The 22,651-nt window shown below is 31.7% G+C and overlaps 1 protein-coding gene across 1 annotated transcript; it reads left to right on the top strand.

The window, feature by feature from the left end:
- The first annotated feature begins 15,327 nt into the window (after window positions 1–15,327).
- Window positions 15,328–16,470, top strand: LOC128953809 (zinc finger protein 501-like). Its single transcript, XM_054299333.1, has one exon. It carries the CDS (start codon window positions 15,328–15,330, stop codon window positions 16,468–16,470), a length of 1,143 nt encoding a protein of 380 aa, XP_054155308.1.
- Window positions 16,471–22,651: the final 6,181 nt, after the last annotated feature.

Raw genomic sequence — 22,651 nt, 5'->3', positions numbered from 1 at the left:
TTATGAAATTTTCAAAAACTACTTATATTAATGAAAACTAATAATAAATCAAATGATTATTTTTGTTTTGGTTATATTTTTCTGTAAATATTTAAAAAAAAAAAAAATAAAATAAAACTAATTAATAGTTGGATATAGTAAAAAAAAGTTATGTTACTGAAATACTTAATTGCTTTAAAACATAAACTATTATCATTAGTTTATAATTATATATTTTTTTTTAAAACTAACAAAATGTATTGTTATTTTTTGCATCGTCTCTAATAAATACTACCAGAGTCTGTAATATAGGCTCTGTTTGATGTAATACAGTGTTTACTTTGATCTACTTGTGTCGGGTGTCGGTTGGTTTGTCATGTTTTTTGTAGTAGTAGTAGTAGTAGTAGTAGTAGTTTGTGTGACCAGTATGTACCGTTTAAATGTCGGACAATTAGACTATTTTTTAAAAAAAATCGATAAAATGTATCGTTTTTTTTGTAAATATAATACTTTGAATACAATAGTTATACACAACTTGTTTGACTAAATTTTTTGACTTTAAATGTATATTATAGACAGCCAGCAAAAAACTATTGTTTTTATACACTTATACATATAATGTCATATATATATAATGCTAGTTTTATTACTATAGAATTGTTTAGTTAGGTTAGTTTGAGGTGAGTGTGAGGTTAGGAAGTGGTTGGGTGGGTGGGGATGGGTTTGGGGTAAATAATATATAATAAAATAATATATTTTACTGATTCACATTTTTTTAATATACAGTTTCTGAACTGATTTTTGTTTCACTGATTTGTTTTTCTTGTTGTTGAGACACTAATACCAGTGTTGTCTGTTGTTTATTGTCTATAATCACTGTTGTTGTTCCTCTTCCTCCTGTTGTTGTTGTTGTTGTTGTTCATCTTCAGCTACATTTTCCTTTCCTTGATCTTCAGGCCATAAGGAGGGTACATTTATACCAGCTCCCACACCATACATACCGGAATAAACAGCAATATAATTGGGTCCATCCTCTCTGTTCTCCAATACCGGGGCATTGATATTGGGCGCCAATACACTGTACTTCCAGATCTGTTCCAATCGGACCAACCAATGATAATTTGCTATCAATCGATTGCTAAATTGATGCAATTGATTGGCACAATTCTGAATAGTCTGTAGAAGTTCGGGATCGGCGTCGTTGTGTACCTGACGGGACAGTAGACGGGCATCGCATATGCGTCGGGACAGTGGCAACAAATGGTCAAACCAGTGCTGATAGAGAACCATTATCTGATGGGTTTCGAAAAGTTGACGCAATCGTAGGGCCATAAATCTGTTGACAAAATATATGCGCTGATCGTTCAACGGGTGGCCAAACTGTAACGACATTACTTGGCAGCCGTTGTTACCTCTGATATTGTTTTCGCCTTCGGGGTGACTGCCGGCCAGTCCGTGACTGTGCAACGGTAACCACAGATGACCCTGAATTTTTCTATCGGCCACCCAGGCCGGCCAATTGGGCACTTGTCTCAACAGATATCGATGAATGGCTGAATCGGTAAAATTTTGTGAAAACAAATTATAGAATCCATTTCCTAAGTTAATAACTGATACGTCAAAGATTTGGCCATTCATTAGAGTTATGTTAGGAAATGTTGGATTGTCGACGGCTGTGTTCAAAAAATCAATTGAATTGCCAACATTGGCGTACTGGCCAAACACTTGATCCCAATCTGCTGTATAATAGTCGTGATTGACTATTGCATTACGAAATGCAGTCCATTCGGTATTGATTTGACCGATATTGATATTGTTCGGTTCAAATGGCGGCACCGGAAGATAATTGGGCACCGGCTTCCGCAATGGTTGCGCTACTGGCCATACTTGTGGTACTAATGCGGGCATATTTTCATGCCGAATAATGGCTACTTTGAAAACGTATTCGGAAGCGATTGCCGACAGCAGTTGTTGACCATAAATACTTCCCAACCGATGGATCTGTGTTCTCAAGGCTTCAATTACTTGTAGATTGACGTCCTGATCGATAAATCTATTCAATGCATTGGCCAATGCTAGCAGTCCGTAGGCGGCCCTAACTAACTGGTATGTGAGAGATTGATTGTCACCCCACGACACGCACTGGTTACGCAACTCACGAGCCGTTTCGACGTCTAAAACGAATAGATTTTGTTGCTGTTGAACCACATTACCGGTCAGTTGTGCCTGTGATCCACTCATTTCATTTGGTATGTATGGAAACATAGCTCTGTGATGTGTTCCCGAATGTGCGGATCCGGCAAACGATGACTGAACCATTTGCCTATCCAGACCATCATAGTTGACTACCTGACCCTTCATATTCCAATGGTGTCTAAATGTTACAATATTAGAGCCTCTGTTAATTCGTGGTCGTATTCCAAACCGGTCGCGGCCTAAGCATAGATACTGTTCCCTATGTTGTGCCAAATTGATGTACTGATGATTTTGTGCATCCTCTCTAATGCAAACTACCTGAGTCTGTAATATAGGTTCTGTTTGCTGTAATAGAGTGCGTACCTGATCTAATTGTTCGGGTGTCGGTTGGTTTGCCATGATTTTTGATGGACTACTACTAATGTTTGTGTGACCTGTGTGTGTGTGTGTGTGTGTGTGTACCGTATAAATGTCCGGACAGTTAGACTTGTTTTTGTTTGGATATATCTCACAATTTAGATGATATATCTCTTTTTGTTTGTCTGTGAATTGTATTGTGTCTGATGTGATCTTTCTTTTCTTAACTCAAGAGGAAGTGGTTTTGTTGTTGTTATTGTAGATCTTTGATGTAGTATTTCTTGTAATTTAAAAATGTATTTTTATTGAAATTTTATTTGAAATTTTTATTTTCAACTTAATTGTTTCAATTTTGATTAAAATTTTCTACAACAACACAAAATATTTGTTACAATTTAAAAATTTTGTAAATAATTTACTAATACTTTTTAATTTATATGAGAAAAAAAATTATGAAATTTTCAAAAACTACTTTTGCATTACCGGTAATGAAAAACTAATGTTAACAAAAAATATTAACTTCAAATTGAATCAAATGATTATTTTTGTTTAGTTTTAGTTATATTTTTCTGTAAATATTTTAAACAAAAAATAAATAAAAACAAAATAATAGTTAGATATTGTTAAATCTAAAAACTTAATTTTATTTAAAACATAAAATATTATCATTAGTTTATAATTAATTATAATTAATTAATTTAATAAAAAAAAACTTTTTATAAACTAATAAAACGTATCGTTATTTTTTTGCATTGTCTATATTCAACAAATACTATGAATACTAACGGAGTTCTGTAATATAGGCTGATGTTTGATGTAATATAGTGTTTACTTTAGTGATCTACTTGTGTCGGGTGTCGGTTGGTTTGCCATGTTTTTTATCTACTACTACTACTTCTACTACAAATTGTAGTAATAGTAGTAGCAGTAGTTTATGAGACTACGTACCGTAACGAAACCGTATGTACCGTTTAAATGTTGGACAATTAGACTGTTTAAAAAATTAATAAAATCTATCAATAGTTATAGACAACTTGTTTGACTAAATTTTATTGTTATACAGTTTCTGAACTGATTTTTGAATTACTGATATGGTTTTCCTGTTGTTGTTGTTGTTGTTGTTGTTGTTGAGACACCAATACCTGTGTTGTCCATTGTTTGTTGTCTATAATCACTATTATTGTTCGTCTTGAGCTCCCTTTCCCTTTCCTTGATCTTCAGGCCATACGGATTTTAGATTTGCAGCATTTCCCACACCATACATACCGGGATAAACAGCAATATAATTGGGCCCATCCTCTCTGTTCTCCAATACCGGGGCATTGATATTGGGCGCCAATACACTGTACTTCCAGATCTGTTCCAATCGGACCAACCAATGATAATTTGCTATCAATCGATTGCTAAATTGATGCAATTGATTGGCACAATTCTGGACAGTCTGAAGTAATCCGGGATCGGCGTCGTTGTGTACCTGACGGGACAGTCGACGGGCATCGCATATGCGTCGGGACAGTGGCAACAAATGGTCAAACCAGCGCTGATAGAGAACCATTATCTGATGGGTTTCATAAAGTTGTCGCAATCGTAGGGCCATATATCTGTTGACGAAATATATGCGCTGATCGTTCAATGGGTGTCCAAACTGTAACGACATTACTTGACAGCCGTTGTTACCTCTGATATTGATTTCGCCTTCGGGGTGACTGCCGGCCAGTCCGTGACTGTGCAACGGTACATACACACCATGACTCTGAATGAACCTATCGGCTACCCAAGCCGGCCAATTTGGCACTTGTCTCAACCGATATATATAAGTGGCTGAATCGGTAAAGCTTTGTGAAAACAAATCATAGATTCCATTTCCTAAGTTATGAACTGTTACGGCAAAGATTTGGCCATTCATTAGAGTGATGTCAGAAAATATTGGTTGGCCGACAACTGTGTTCAAAAAAGCAACTGAAGTGCCAATATTGGCGTACTGGCCAAACACTTGATCCCAATCTGCAGTATAATAGTCGTGATTGACTATTGCATTGCGAAATGCAGTCCATTCGGTATTGATTTGACCGATATTGATATTGTTCGGAGCGAATGGCGGCACCGGACGATAATTGGGCACCGGCTTCAACAATGGTTGCGCTACTGGCCATACTTGTGGTACTAATGCGGGCATATTTTCATGTCTAATAATGGCTACTTTGAAAACGTATTCGGAAGCAATTGCCGACTGCAGTTGTTTAGCATAAATACTTCCCAACCGATGGATCTGTGACCTCAAGTCTTCAATTACTTGTTGGTGGATATCCTGATCGATAAATCTATTCAATGCATTGGCCAATAATAGCAGTCCGTAGGCGGCCCTAACTAACTGGTATGTTAGAGACTGATGGTCACCCCACGAGACGCACTGGTTGCGCAACGCATGAGCCGTTTCGACGTCTAAAACGAATAGATTTTGTTGCTGTTGACCCCCATTACTGGTCAGTTGTGCCTGTGATCCACTCATTTCATTTGGTATGTTTGGAAACATAGCTCTGTATTTTACTCCCGCATGTCCGGCTCCGGCAAACGGTGACTGAACCATTTGCCTATCCCGGCCATCATAGTTGACTACCTGACCCTTGAAAGTCCAATGGTTTCTAAATACTACAATATTAGAGCCTCTGTTAATTCGTGGTTGTAGCGCAAACCGGTCGCGGCCTATGGTTAGATGCTGTAACCTATTTGATGCCAAATTGATGTACTGATGATTTTGTGCATCCTCTCTAATGCAAACTACCTGAGTCTGTAATATAGGTTCTGTTTGCTGTAATAGTGTGTTTAATAGATCTACTTGTTCAGGTGTCGGTTGGTTTGCCATGATTTTTGATGGACTACTACTACTTCTACTGTTTGTGGTGTATCTGTATGTACTGTAAGTAAATGTCGGACAGTTAGTCTATTTTGGATATTATATCTGTTTGTGTCATCGGATGTTCCTTCTAACTCAAGAGGTAGTGATATTTTACTTCTAATGTTTTTTTGTATTTAAAATTTTATTTGAAAACTAAAAATTTTTTCAACTTAATTTTATTGTTAAAAATTTTATTTTAATTATGTTTTTTTTAAATTATAATTTTTAGAAAATATTTTCCTATTAATATACTTTTTTCCAATTAAAAAGTTTATTTAAATTTAATGCTAATTTAATATACTTATTATTTTTTTTAAATTAACAATTAAAAAACAACTGACTACTACTATTACTACTACTACTACTACTACTACTACTACTACTACTACTACTACTACTACTCTACTTCTACTACTACTACTACTACTACTACTACTACTACTACTACTACTACTCTACTTCTACTACTACTACTACTACTACTACTACTACTACTACTACTACTACTACTACTAAAATTCAAATGTGATACAAAAAAAAACAAACAAATTGTTTGACTAAAAATTTCTAACTGATTCTAACATTTAATTATTTAAAATATATTTTTTTTGTTCAATTGTTTTTTTTAATAGGAGAAAAACACCAATTAGTTTAGTGACTACTTTGTTGTTGTTGTTGTTATTTCTATATCATCACTCCTGTTCCTGTTGTTCCTTTACCTGATCTTCCGGCCAAAGAGATTGTAGTTTAGCAGCCCTTCCCAGACCATAAACCGCTGCATTTATCTTAACTGATCGAATAGGATCCTCCCGGTGTTCATCGACAGCGGCAGTCATATGGGGCGCCAGTACACTGTACTTCCAGATCTGTTCCAATCGGACTAACCAACAATAATTTTCATACAATCTGTCGCTTATTTGATGCAATTGATCGGCAAAATTGCGTACACTTTCAAGTAGTTCGGGATCGGCGTCGTCGTGTTCCTGACGGGACAGACAACGGGCATCGCATATGCGTCGGGACAGTGGCAACAAATGGTTAAACCAGCGCTGATATCCAGTCAATACCCGACGAAACTCGAAAGCGTTGCGCAACTCGACGGCCATATGTCTGTTGATAAAATACAGTCGCTGTTGGACGAGTTGGTCGCCAAACAATACTGACATAACTTGACAGCCGTTGTTGCCTCTGACAATTACTGGACCCTGATAACTGCCGGCCAGTCCGTGACTGTGCAACGGTACCCATAGATTTCCCTGATATCTATCGGCCGTCCAGGCTGGCCACGGATGAGCTTGTCTTAAGCGATACCTAAAGTTAGTCGAATCGGTAAAAAATGGCGAATGCAACTCATATGTGTCGTTTGGTTTGCGTGTAATCAATATATTAAAGTCCTGGCCATTCGGCAGATGAATAGCACGAAATACTGGCTGATTGTTGTCGACAATGTCCAAGAATTCAATGGAATTTTCAACAGTGGCAAACCGGCCAAACTGTTCGGCCCAATCGGTATTATAGTCCTGGTTAGCCAGTAGGGGATGGATAAATGCTTCCCAATCGTCAAATAGTTCTTCCATATCGATGTTGTCGGCCTCAAATGGCGGCACCTCCTCGGGCATAGCTGGCAACGGAAGCATAAACGGTTGTGCTCGTGGCCAATGTTGCGGTATTAGTGCCGGCATATTTCGGGTACGAACAATGGCAATCCTGTTGATATAATCAGCTGACATTGATCTATACAGTTGCGGTCGATGTACGGCAGCTAACAGATGGATATTTGTTCGCATGTTTTCAGCAATTTCTTGGTCAACGTCCTGATCGTAAAACATGTTCAACGTATTGGCCAATGATAATAGCAAATAGGCGGCGGTAACTAACTGATAGGTGGATGACTGATGATCGCCCCATGTCATGCTCTGGTAGTTCAACTGAGCAGCTGTATCCTCGTCGACGACGAACAGTCTCTGCCATTGGTGTTGTCCCGGACCTAACATCAGCTGAGCCTGCGGTCCGCTCATACCGTTGACAATCTGGGCAAACATTGCTCCGCATTGGCCAGCAGTGGCGTAACCGGCAAACGTTGTTACAATCATTCGGCGAAAATGTTGCGGATTTTGTTGGCCGCCATAGTTGACCGGCTGACTGCGTAGACGCCACTGATTGCCAAATGAAATGCTAATAATGTTTCCCTGGGGTTGTTGTTTGTGCAGCTCTATTGGAAATATGTCGTCACCGATGGCTAACTGTTGAACCTGATCCAGAGGACCGGCCAAATCGATGTACGGCTGAGTACCTTGAACTGGCCGAACAAACACTATGGGAGTGTTCAGTATGGGTTGTATATGATTTAATATGCCATTTATATCAGCTAACTGTTCCTCTGTCGGTTGGTTTGCCATAAATTTTTTTTGAAACTAATGTTTTAAATTTTTGTTGTATATTATATGTACTCCTATTCTTAATGATTGACAATTTATGGTGAACCTGTCTACCTGTCTATTTATCTGTCTACCTGTGCTGTCTATGTGTGTGTGTGTGTGTGTGTGTGTATCTCTTGACTGTTTTAGCTAATAGTCTCTTGTGAGTGATGTATACTCAAGAGGAAGTGGTTTACTGTTGTTGTTGTTAAATGTGATATTAGTTTTTTTATAATTATTTTTATTTTTTTGTTAAATTTTTTTTGTTAAATTTATTGTTAAATTTCATATTGTTTTATCATCCAATGTTGTAATTAAAAATTAATATATAAATCAAATAATTTTCTATTCAATAATTTTTTTTTGAAAAATGCTCTTAACATACAACTGACCACCCCTTCCCTAATAACTGATTAAACCTTTTATTAATTTATTATAACCAAAAAAATAATAATAATTTACTATTGAATACAATAAGACATATACTTTTTTTTAAGTTAATTGTTTTTTTACTTTTTGATTTTATTTAATATATCTCTAAACTGATTGATTGATTGGCATATTTTGTTTATATATGTGTGGATTGTTGTTGAGCTGTATTGGCACTACTATCCCCTTAGGAAATGGTTGTCTCACGGTTACAAATTTACATTCGCACCCCTTCCCTTACGATAAACAGCTATAGTTGTTTCAATTGATTGGATGGGTTCCTCTGCCTCTACATTGGATTCGGGTTGGGTATTGGGCGCCAGTATACTGTACCTCCAGATCTGTTCCAATCGGACCAACCATTTATAATTGTTCCCCAATTTCCTGATCAAGCCATACAATAAGTCATAGACGCGAGTATTGCTTAGAAGCCGCGGATCTGTATCGTTGTACAAATGGTTGACCGCACGGCGGGCATCGCACAGAAGGGCCGCTATTGGCAACAACTGGTCAAACCAGGACTGATATACATTCATCACATCAGTTAACTCGAAATAGTAGCGCAACTCTTTGGCCGTTTCTCTGTTGACAAAATACAGGCGCTGTTGGTTTAGGGTGTCGTCGTTGGGAAATATCAGTGACATTACCTGATAGCCATTGTTGCCGTCGTAACGCCGAGTTGTTCGGTTGAGACCATTCTCGCTACCGTTCAGGCCGTGACTGTGTAACGGTATATGATGTGTTCGTTTGTGTCTGAATGCAACCCATGCCTGACCGTCACCGGGCACTTGTTTCAACAAATATTTAACATCAGATGCATCGATAAAGGTTGACGATTGTAGCTCATACCGTTCCCCATCATCTACTAATAGATGTTTAACTTTTATCTTTAATTTTTGGTGATTTGGTAGGCGAACGGTACGTATCTGACCTAGTTTTCCGATCGGGACACTCAAAAATTCCATCGAAGTTTTTCTTGTGGCAATCCGCTGAAACAACTGATCCCATGGTGTCTGAAATAACTGGTGTTCATCTATACTATAGTAAAGTGTTCGCCAAGACCTAACGGCTCTTTCGATATCCATATTGACATTGAATTGGGGCACCTGTCGATAATTGGGAATCGGTAACTCTATTGGTTCGGCTTCTGGTTCACTAAGTGGTTGAATAGCAGTCATATTCTCTTGTCGAACAATGGCTGCTTTGTAGATGGTTTCGGCACGTCTGGCATCCCGTAATCGTTTGGAAACAGCTGTCCCGAAACCGTAGACATAGTTTCTCATTCGTTCCATATATTCTGGATGGACTTCGTTTAGATCGTAACTTCTGATCAAAATAACGGCTATTATTAACACTCTTTCGGCGGCTCTGACCAGTATATAGGTTAGCGACTGATGAACAGACCAGTTGATGCATTGTTCGCGCAACGCTCGAGCCGTTTGGACGTCGATGATATACAATCGTTGTTGTGTTTCATGACTGATCAGTTGTGCGTGAGGTCCGCACTGCATCCTACCCATCGGCTCTGTGGTGTCCAACTGCGAGAACATAGCGCTGAACACTCCCGAACGGCTACTACCGGAAAATGTGGTAAAAACCATTTGTCGCGGAAATTCCGTTTCCCGGTCAATAAATTTCAAGGTTTCGCCGTGAAGTATCCAATTGTTTCCCAAATTGATGCCATTCTCTGATAAACTATTTATTTTCAGACTAATCTCATATATATCATTGCCAATCTGCAGACCCTGAGCCGTTGGTCCGGCCATATTGATGTACGGATGGGTTACCAAATGGATGGTATTGTCTATCGGTGTCACTAATCTTTGTTCCAACGCATTCTTCACCCGTGGTTTATAACGTTTGACATAATCTATTAGATCTCTGGCTGTAAAGTCATCGATATTTGTATCCGTCATATCTGTCGACTACTGTTTTTTTTGACCAATTAATTACTGCCGAAACAGTGGGAGTCTCTAACTCTTTGTACTTCAATCTCAATGTCTGTGTCTGTGTGTGTGTTATCTCAACTCAACTCAAGAAGAAGAAGAAGTGGTGTTAGTTCTCTTCGATGTTGTTTTTTTGGTACTTAAAAATAAATCTTTTTTTTTGTTTTATTTTAATTTTTGTTTGAAATTTTTAATTTTTCAAATTTTAATTATTGATTTGACTATAAAAGTTAATAATAATAATTTTAAACAAAAAAAATTAGTTTTAATTAGATATCTGATGTGATGTCTAAAATGTATTTATAAATTTAAAATGTATATATATATATATATATATGTATGATACTGATTAAACTATTATTAATTTATCAATATTTAACACTTTAAGATAATAGTTTTGTCTGTATGCGTGCACATTTCATCAACAACCATATATTAATTCAAATCTAAAAATGTATTGTTATATTTTCAATTTTTATTTAAAGCAATGTTATTTCTAAGGAAAATTTTAATGATTATTGAGCTCAGGTAGGTTTTAGGGACAGGTAGGCAGGTGCTGTGTAATAACATATTGATATATTGTATGAGTCTCAGGGCACCGGGAGGTTAGTTACCTGTGCTTAGTTTTTGTAAAATTTTCTCAAATTCCAAAATTTCCAATTTGTGTTAAAATTTTCAATTATTATTTAAAGTAATGCTAATTCTATGGAAAATTTTAAATGATTATTGAGCTCAGGTAGGTTTTAGGGACAGGTAGGCAGGTGCTGTGTTATTACATTTTGCTATATTGTATGAATCACAGGGCACCGGGAGGTTAGTTAAAAGTGAAAAATTTTGTAAATTTTTTAAAAATGCAAATTTTTTTCACAAAAATTATTAAACTTTTAAATTTTTTAAAAATTATTTAAATATACATAAAAATCTAAAATTTCTCAAGAGTTTAGACGTATTAATGTGTATTTATTATAAAGTTTTGTTACATTAGGTTAAGTTGTTTGTTATATAAAACAAATTAGGCAGTCATTCAAATTACTTATGATAAGTTTTTGAAAATTAGCAAAAGAATTGAACGGCTATACATGTTGCGCGGGACAAACTAGTTATAATTAAAATAATATAATTATAATTAATAAACAAACAAAAATTTAGTTTCTGAAAAAAATCAATTTACTATTGAATACAATAAGATATAAATATAGTTTTAAATTTTTTTTTGTTTTTTTACTCTTCGTTTTTGTTTAATATATCTTTAAACTGATTGATTGATTGATTGGCATATTTTGTGTATATGTTTGGGTTGTTGTTGAGCTGTTGTATTGGCACTACTATCCCCTTTGGAAATGGTTGTTTCACGGTTACACATCTACATATGCACCCCTTCCTATACGATAAACAGCTATATTTGTTTGAATTGATTGGATGGGTTCCTCAGCCTTTACACGTTTGGATTTTGGACGGGTATTGGGCGCCAGTATACTGTACCTCCATATCTGTTCCAATTGGACCAACCATTTATAATTGTCAGCCAATTTCCTGATCAAGTCATTCAATAACTCATAGTCGCGACAATCGCTTAGACGCTGCGGATCTGTATCGTTGTCCAACTCTTTGACCGAACGGCGGGCATCGCACAGACGGGCCGCTATTGGCAACAACTGGTCAAACCAGGACTGATATTCCCTCATCACCTCATTTAGCTCAAAATAGTAGCGCAACTTTTTGGCCGTTTTTCTGTTGACAAAATAGATGCGCTGTTGGTTTAGGTTGTCGTCGTTGGGAAATATCAGTGACATTACCTGATAGCCATTGTTGCCGTCGTAACGCCGAGTTGTTCGGTTGAGACCGTTCTCACTGCCGCTCAGGCCGTGACTGTGTAACGGTATATGATGTGTCCGTTTGTGTCTGAATGCAACCCATGCCTGATCGCCAGCGGGCACTTGTTTCAACAAATATTTATTGGCAGACGCATCGATAAATGTGGACGATAGTAGCTCATACCGTTCCCCATCCTCAGCTAATAGATGTTTAACTTTTATCTTTAATTTTTGACGATTTCTTAGGCGAACAGTACGCCTCTGACCTACCTCACCGATCGGGACATTCAAAAATTCGAGCGAAGTGTCTGTATTGGCAATCCTTTTAAACAGCTTATCCCATGATTTCTGAAATAACCGGTTTTGATTTATACTATAGTAAAGTATTCGCCATGGTCTAACGGCTGTTTCGATATCCATATTGACATTGAATTGGGGCACCTGTCGATAATTGGGAATCGGTACCTCTATTGGTTCGGCTTCTGGTTCACTAAGTGGTCGAATATCAGTCATATTCTCTTGACGAACAATGGCTGCTTTGTAGATCTCTTCGGAACGTCTGGCATCACGTAATCGTTTGGAAACGGCTGTCCCGTAACCGTAGACATAGTTTCTCATATGTTCCATGTCTTCCGGACTGATCCGATTGATTATATCGTAACATCTAATCAATATAACGGCTATTGTTAGCACTTTTTCGGCTGCCCTAACCAGCCTATAGGTTAGCGACCGATGAACAGACCAATTGATGCATTGAAAGCGCAATGCTCCAGCCGTTTGGACGTCGATGATATACATCCTGTTTTGCTGTTCATGTTGGAGCAGTTGTGCCTGAGGTCCGCACTGCATCCTACCCTTATCGGTGGTGTCCAACTGCGAGAACATAGCACTGTATTCTCCCGAATGGACAGTACCCTCAAATGTGGTAAAAGCCATTTGTCGCTTAAATTCCATTCCCCGGGCGTTATATTTGATGTGCTGGCCGTGAATTATCCAATTGTTTCCTAAATTGATGCCATCCTCTGATTTACAGCTTCTTTTCAGACTTATCTCATATAAATCTTTGCCAATCTGTAGACTCTGTTTCTTTGGTCCGATCAGATTGAAGTACGGATGAGCTACCAAATGGATGGTATTGTCTATCGGTGTCACCAATCTTTGTTCCAATGCTTTCTTCACCCGTGGTTTATTACGTTTGACATAATCTATTAGATCTCTGGCTGGTATGTCATCAATATTTGTATCCGTCATATCTGTCGACTTTTCTATTAATTACTGGGAAACAGATATAGTCTCTAACTCTTTGTACTTCAATCTCAATGTCTGTGTCTGTGTGTGTGTGTTATCTCAACTCAACTCAAGAAGAAGAAGTGGTGTTAGTTGTCTTTGATGTTGTTTTTTTTTGTATCTTATAAAATAATATATTTTATTTTAGTTTTTGTTTGAAATTTTTAATTTTTCAAATTTTAATTGTTGATTTGACTATATAAAAATTAATAATAATAATTTTAAACAAAAAAAAAAATTAATTTTAATTAGATATACAGTATTGTAAATAAAATGTATTTATAAATTTATAAAATATATGTATATTGATATGATACTGATTAAACTATTAATTATTAATATTAATTTATTATAATAATAAACAATAATTTAATATTAATAAAAAAACAAAAATCTAGTTTCTGATAAAAAATCAATTTACTATTGAATACAATAAGATATAAATATACTTTTAAAAAGTTTTTTTTTGTTTTTGTTTAATATATCTTTAAACTGATTGATTGTCATATTTTGTGTGTGTGTATGTGTGGGTTGATCTATGTTGACACTACTACTACTACTACTACTACTACTACTACTACTACTACTACTACTACTACTACTACCCCCTTTTGAAATGGTTGTCTTACAGATACAATTATACATTTAGTTTCCCTAACAATAATTTAATTCATAGTTATTTATATATATATATATTTTTAAATTTTTAAATTTTTAAATTTTTAAATTTTTAAATTTTTAAATTTTTAAATTTTTAAATTTTTAAATTTTTAAATTTTTAAATTTTTAAATTTTTAAATTTTTAAATTTTTAAATTTTTAAATTTTTAAATTTTTAAATTTTTAAATTTTTAAATTTTTAAATTTTTAAATTTTTAAATTTTTAAATTTTTAAATTTTTAAATTTTTAAATTTTTAAATTTTTAAATTTTTAAATTTTTAAATTTTTAAATTTTTAAATTTTTAAATTTTTAAATTTTTAAATTTTTAAATTTTTAAATTTTTAAATTTTTAAATTTTTAATTCAATTAGTTTCAATATATTTTTTTATATTGTATATTACATATATACAGATTAGTCCCTTTCCTGTCACCTGTACAATACATTCCTGTATAATACAGGCGGCACCTGTATGGATGGTCAGTCTACTTTTACCAGTCATCACACCATCATCTACTAGAGCTACTATTGTCTCAGGGCCACTTTGTATATTTATATTATTATATATTTTATCAATAGTTTATTATTTTAACTGTTTTTTTTAAAAATGATTTTTTCTTAACTATAATTTGTTTTACAATATATATCATATTTGTTTTTTAATTAATAAAATAATTTGTTTTTTTTAATAATAATAAAAATTTTGAATTTATTAATAAACAAACAAATATCAAATTTAATTAAACAAATCAATTAATTTATAATTATTGACAAATTTTCTATATATATATATATATAATATAACAAACATTTGACAAAATATATAATTTGTTACAAAAAAACTAATAATAATAACTAAAATTATTTAAACTAATAATAATAACTAAAATAATTTAAACTAATAATAATAACTAAAATAATTTAAACTAATAATATTAACTAAAATTATTTAAACTAATAATATTAACTAAAATTATTTAAACTAATAATAATAAAACTTAAAATCCTTTTTCTAAAAGTTAGATAAAATATTAACGTTATTAATGTCACACAAAAATAAAGTAATAATAAAAATAAATATAAAATACTGTAAACTATTTATTACATAATAATAATAATAAACTTTATGTTTGTGTTATTACAGTATTGTTGTTATTGTTGTCAATGATTATCACTTAATTTGATCCCAACAACAACAACAACAACAACAACAAGAAAATAATTAACTAATAATTATATTTAACCATTTGATTGACCAAAAAAAAAAATGATCGGCCGCGGCCGGCCAGCAGCCAATTAAACCGCACCGCCGATGACCGGCGCGCGGGACAAACAAAACAAACACAAATGACCGACAATTACCGTCACGAGTGTCCACATTGTGGCCAACGATTTCGGCGCAAATCGGACTGCAAATGGCATATATTTGATGAACACATTGATCCACTAGTTTTTAATAGCGATGACGACGACGACAATGAAGACAATGACTGCCATTTCGAGACCAATCAATTGGTTGACAACCGAAACAATCATAAACACAAAGACATCGATGTTGTTGAACAACCAGAAGATACTGATGATGAAGATTATACTATTAATGATGGCTTAGATGCTGACGATGACGACGACGATGATGAAGATGAAGACTACAACAACAAGACAACCGATATCTGTGGTAATAATAATAATAAAGTCAAACAACCCGGCCGTCTGAAGACTGCTAAACAACGACAACAAAGTGATAATAGGATGACAACAACAGGGATATCAGTCAAACGTAAAGCCAAACAACCACAAAATCAGTGTCACGATTGTGGTCAGAAATTTCAACGTAAAACAACATTATTTAAGCACATGAATGACCTGAATCACTACGGGTTGTCGTCTGGCGGCGGCGGCGGCAACAATCCGATTGTTGTCTATTACGACTGTCCGTACGACGGCTGCCAATTCAAGACCATTTACAAGAGACAGATCGCTGTACATAATCAACGAAGACATTCGACTGACCGGCCATTTCACTGTCACCGATGCGATGGCAAATTCAAGACAAAAGACGATCTGCGCGGACATGAATCGGTACATCAGCCGAGTCAACAATTGCGCTGTGAATGGCCTGGTTGTGAGTCTGTACTCAAGAACCGGCATTCGCTGGTCAAACATCAGAAAATACATGACTATTCAAGTATTACCGGTTCAAAACCGATTGTTTACCAGTGTTCGTGGCCCGGCTGTGACCGATCGTTCAGCAGAAATTGTTCGCTCAAAAAGCATTTGTGGACACACGACGCAAACGATGCACCCGAATTTCGGTGCGATTGGCCACAATGTGAACGGGTATTTCGGACAAACTTTAATTTGAAAAAACATGTTATGATTCACAGACAGGTAAAACCGTTTGAATGTCTGCAACCGGGATGTGGTAAACGGTTTACCGAAAAGGCAAATATGATGAAACACTTCAGTACTCATTCAATAAGGAAATAATTGTTTATTAATATCATATTTATTTTTTTTTAGTTAATTTTAGTTTAATTTAAACAAAAAAAAATTGTTTTACATGTTTATAAAATTTATGATACTGTATATACTTTTTATATATATATTTTTACATTTAATACATATTTATTGTCATAATTGAAATAATTTAATTTAATAAAAAAAAATAATATTACCTTTTGTGTAAAAAAACATAAATATATATTTTATTTATTTATTTCAATTGTTTTTTTATATATAATAAATTTATTGAGTTTTTTTTAACAACTGGCAAAATTTTGGACAAATTTAAGACACCGTACCGTGGATTTAGTACTCATTCATTGGCCGCTGTGTTTTGCTGCACAGGTAGACGACACACTGTTTCCAAAAAAAAAAGGACCGGACGGCAAGATATTGGGCGGTAATGTTGACTATATTGAGGGTCCAGTCAGGGACTCGGCGAAGATTGTCTGAACAGCTGGACTTGTTAGTATTAGTATCTCATACTTTACGTCCGCATAAGTGGACCGACTATTCCCGACTAGCCGTCAAAACAATTCCCGTCATTAATCAGTTAGACTAACCAAATGTATTCATAGATAACTGTATTAAACTGACTGTGAAACTAAATATTCACTGTTAGGCAATCCCGGATCAAATGAGGTCGGAGGCCAAACAAATCCAATTGCTTAGAGATCCAGTTGTTTTAAAATAAAAGCCAAAAAAAGTATATAATAAAAATGCCGTTAAAAGATAGTTGTTATTAAGTATCAGGTTTTTTTTAAACCTAAATAATATCTAACTGACCCGTAATGCTAATGACTATTACCGTAATAATAGGGACATAATGTGGGGGTAATAGTTGTGCCTAAAAAAAGTGTTAATCCGGACTTCACTTTGACTTCAAACTGACTGCTGAAGACATTGGAAAGAGTTGGACGTATTGGACCGTAAACTTCGGGCCAAACTTCGGGCAAACATTTGCAAAACTATCCGTTTGCCGAAAATATTATTTTTTAAAAAATTTATTTGTTTTAAAAAAACTGATTTTTAATGTAAATTGTATTATAATAATATGATATTTTAATATTTTAAAATCACTTAAGTTAGTGATTATTAGTAACTTTAGATATATATATGTGACTAAAATTAGGGTTTTATTGAATGAAATGTTTTTCTTAAGATATATATAGTATTTTTCAAATATGTTATTATATTTTTCCTTTTAAAATAAGTTTTTAAAAATATGTCATTATATTTAACTAATAATTAATAATTTTGTGCTACAATTAATGATAAAATATTATTTCATATTTCTTAATACTTATTATACACTGTACTATACTATAATACTATTAAAACAATTATTTAACTAAAAATCTAATTTATATGTTAAATACTGTAATTGCTTTATAATGTCTATTATTAGTATAATTATTAGACAAAATTATATTACATTTATTGCTTATTAAATATATATTTTACATGTATTACAATAATTATTTAAACTAAAGTCTGCAAACATTTTGTTGTATCTGAAAATTCATTTATTAAATACAATTATTATTATTTAATTTATAAATAATATTAGTATTTAAATAATTATTATTCTGAAACATATACAGTAAATACTGTATTGAATTTACAGCTATTATTGAATACTGTAAACATAGAAATTAATTACTATTTTACTCAAAAAAAACCTATTGATTGATTGATTGATATAATATTAATTAATTAATTAATTTTTTTTTAATAACAAAGTCAAGTGTTAGACAATGGGTTCAGATTATCGCTACAATTACTATAATATCGATTCAATGGATTCAATACATCATTGGTCCTCCAATTGGGATCAATTACCCGGTTTATCGTACATACCTGTAATCACTGAATTGGAAAACTACTTGTTTGATGTACTACCGGCGCCAGTCATACTAAAATGGTTGAACCAAAATTTTTTCATCACTGTCTACATTTCAATCGGCTATCTCTTAACAATTTTACTGTTAAACTATTGGATGTCTTACTCTGGAAAGTCATACAAATTCAGATCATTGTTAATCCTATGGAATATATTGAATGCAATTTTTTCAATGATTGCCACAATCAGAATATTTCCCAATTTTGTCAATCAATACAAACATAAAGGACTGGTCGCCACTTACTGTCAATCAGACTACTATCTGGACTACCGTCTAGTCCTTTGGTACAGTTTGTTTTGTTTGTCAAAGATCCCGGAGCTATTGGATACAGTGTTTATTATATTGCGTCAGAGCAAACTAATTAAACTTCACTGGATACATCATTCACTAACCTTAATATACGCTTACTATTTATTTATTGATATACCGGGTACTGCCCAATGGTCATTTGGCTTAAATGTAATCATCCACTCAGTTATGTATACCTATTATGCATTGATGATTATGAAATTTCATATACCTAGACAATTGAGCATGCTAATTACCATAATGCAAATTATACAAATGATACTGGGTCTTTTAATAAATTTGCACGTATTATGGCTCAAACTAAACCAATCAAAATGCGATTGTAGTATTCAACGTGTTTTGGTATCGCTATTTATCTATACATTAAATTTAGTATTATTTTTGAATTTCTTTTACAAAACTTACATTGTTAAAAAACGTAAATTAAATTGATAATTTTTGTAATTGTTTAAATTGTTTTACATAAAAAGAAATAATTTCTATTTTAATTTTATTTTTTTTATTAAGTTGTCTATCAATAAATTATCTAGCTTAAAATCACTTAAGACCATAATAATAATAAATACTAATATATATAAAGATCAATATTACCAATATAAATTTGCCAATCTTAAAATTAAGCTAAATACTAATTAATTTTTTTTTTTATAAATAACAAAATTTCAATAATTAAACAAAATTTATTTACAATTATCCATATATTAATAAATTGGTTGCAATTTAGTTGTATTGTAAAAAAAATTATAGTACATAATAATTATTGTATAACATTAAATAAATCTTGTTTAATTTTTTAATAATAATAATAATAAGTTGAATAATTTAAACTAAATTATTTAATGTGAATTGTGTGAACGGGTATTTCGGACTAACATTAATTTGAAAAAAACATGTTATGATTGATTCATAGACAGGTAAAACCGTTTGATTGTCTGCAACCGGGATGTCGGAAACGGTTTACCGAAAATAGCAAATATGATGAAACACTTCAGTACTCATTCAAAAAAGTAAATAATTGTTTATTAATATCATATTTATTTATTTTTTAGTTAATTTTAGTTTAATTTAAACAAAAAAAAAAATTGTTTAGCATGTTTATAAAATTTATAATACTGTATATACTTTATATAAAAATATTTATATTTTTAAATTTATTGTTTAATACATATTTATTATCATAATTAAAATAATTTAATTTAATTAAAAGTACATTACTGTTTGTGTATAAAATTATATTTAATTAGTTAGCTATTTAACTATATATATATATATATATATCAGGGTTAAGAAAGGTTTTGGATTTTAGGGGGGGTTCAATTATCATTTCTCCTCGTTTTTAAGCGACAATTTTTCCCATTTGGTCAAAAAGTCTGGGGGGGGGGGTAAAATCCCAAAATCTCGATCCTAGGGGGGGGTATTGGGCCTTGGGTATTATTAATATATATATATAAAAAATTTAAACATAATAATACATACATAAGTAAAACATTATAAAAAATTTAATAATTTAATCATTATTTTACATTAAATTATAGTTATAACAAAATATATATACATATATTTGATAATATGTGACTAATTTTTTTTTTAAATCTGTTAGTGTGAATAAAAACTTTTGCCATAATTATATCAGTTTTCAATGAAATGTTTTTATAAATTTAATTTATTTTATTAAAAATCTTTATTCACTAAAAATATATATACCGTATAAGTTATATGTGAAATACAATAATTGCTTTGTAATGCTTATTATTATTATTATTATTATTATTATTAGACAAAATTATATTAAATTTATAGCTTATTAAATATATTTTCAAACAAACTTTTAAAAAGTTTAGTTTACTGAAAACTATACGATCAATTTGTCTGTGTCTGTAGCATTTTTTTTTGTTGAAAATTTCAAAAATCTGATTTCAGATTCGGTTATATCATTAAATATCAACATTAAAATTTTTTATATCTCTTCGGGAACATAGAGAAAATGGCGGCCAAAGTAAAAAAAAAATTTAGATAAAAATTTTAACGTTTAGTATTGTATAGAGCAGTGATCAAAATTAAACTTTATAAAACAAAATTGTACAAATAACCTAGTACATATTAAATGAGAAAGTGTTTGTTTAACTTACTCATTGTTTGTTATAAATTATGAAAATTACTATTAAATATTTGTTAAATTAGTTATGTTATTTAAGTATCAAAAAGTTATTATGATAACACTTAATTTTGATCACTGGTATAGAGCATAAAAAAATCAGATTTAATAGATTAGTAACATTATTTTATTTCTTCGTATTTTATGGTAATTTATTTTATAAATATACCCTATATGGCTAAATTTGAGTTTATTTTACTCATACTGAGTCATTTAACACCCCACATGACTATTGTTGATTTTACTTTGATACCCCATATGACTATAGTTGAATTTATATTATAATATTCATTCACTTTATGGCGCAATTTATAAAAGAAAATTTATATTAATAAGAGACCATTTAATTTTATGCCATAAAAGTTTGTTTCTGTCTAATGCTTTATAGCATTTTCATCTTTTTATAATTAAAGTCTGTATTAATTTAGAGGATAAAAAACATTTTATTGTATCTGAAAAATTATTTATTAAATAAATTTATTATTATTTTATTAATAAGTAATATTAGTATTTAAATAAATAATAATCTGAAACATATAAATAGTTTATTGAATTTACAGTTATTATTAAATACTGTAAACATAAAAATTAATAACTTTTTTTTATAAAAAAAAACTATTCATTTATATAATATTCGTATTTTATAACTGTTTTGTAATTTCATTATATTTTATAACAAAGTCAAATGCAAATATGTCACTATATTTAAATAATAATTAATAATTGTGTGCTACTTATTAATGATAAAATATTATTTCATATTTATTAGTACTTATTAAAACAATTATTTAACTTTTTTTTAAAAAAATGTTATTATAAATGAAAATCAATCAAATAATGAAATGTAATTTCTTGTAATATAATGCTATTCTCATGTCATGTCAGTTAGACTGACCACACATACAGGTGCCGCCTGTATTCTACAGGAATGTTGGGTTTGATATATATATATATATATATATATATATATCCTGTCACCCTATATATATATGGTGACAGGAAAGGGGACTAACCTGTATAATGTAATATTAATAGTTTTCAAAAATATGTGAAACAAATTGATTAATAAAAATAAAAGATAACTATGAATTAAATTTTGTTAATAAAAAAAATTGTTTGTAGTTTTACTTTGAGTAGACATTAGAAATTAACAAATAGTATATAATATATAATATTGAAAATACATTATATTATTATTATATAATATAAAAAAAATTTAAACATAAAAATACATAAATAAGTAAAACATTATAAGAAAAAAATATAATTTAATCATTATTTTACATTAAATTATAGTTATAACAAAATATATAGTTATATTTGATAATATGTGACTAATTTTTTTTTATCTGTTAGTGTGACAAAAACTTTTGCTATAATTATATCAGTTTTCAATCACATGTTTATAATTTATTTTATTAAAATTGATATTCACTAAAAAAAATATAAGTTAGAAGTTAAATGCAATAATTGCTTTGTAATGCTTATTATTATTATTATTATTAGACAAAATTATTGTACTAATTGTATCTGAAAAATAATTTATTAAATAAATTTATTATTATTTTACTTATAAGTAATATTAGTATTTAAATAATTAATATTCTGAAACATATACAGTAAATACTGTATTGAATTTACAGCTATTTTTGATTTACAAAATAAATATTGATTTATTTAATATTAATTAATTAATTTTTTTATAACAAAAACAAGTGTTAGACAATGGATTCAGATTATCGCTACAATTACTATAATATCGATTAAATCGACCCAACCCATCATTGGTCCTCAAATT

The sequence above is a fragment of the Oppia nitens genome, unplaced genomic scaffold (genome assembly GCF_028296485.1).
Source record: "Oppia nitens isolate AA-2021 unplaced genomic scaffold, nextdenovo-longstitch-racon4-pilon3 scaffold11_pilon_pilon_pilon, whole genome shotgun sequence".
NCBI classification, from domain to species: Eukaryota; Metazoa; Arthropoda; class Arachnida; order Sarcoptiformes; family Oppiidae; genus Oppia; species Oppia nitens.
Note: the sequence above shows the minus strand (reverse complement) of the source record. Positions and strands in the feature narration are given on the sequence as shown.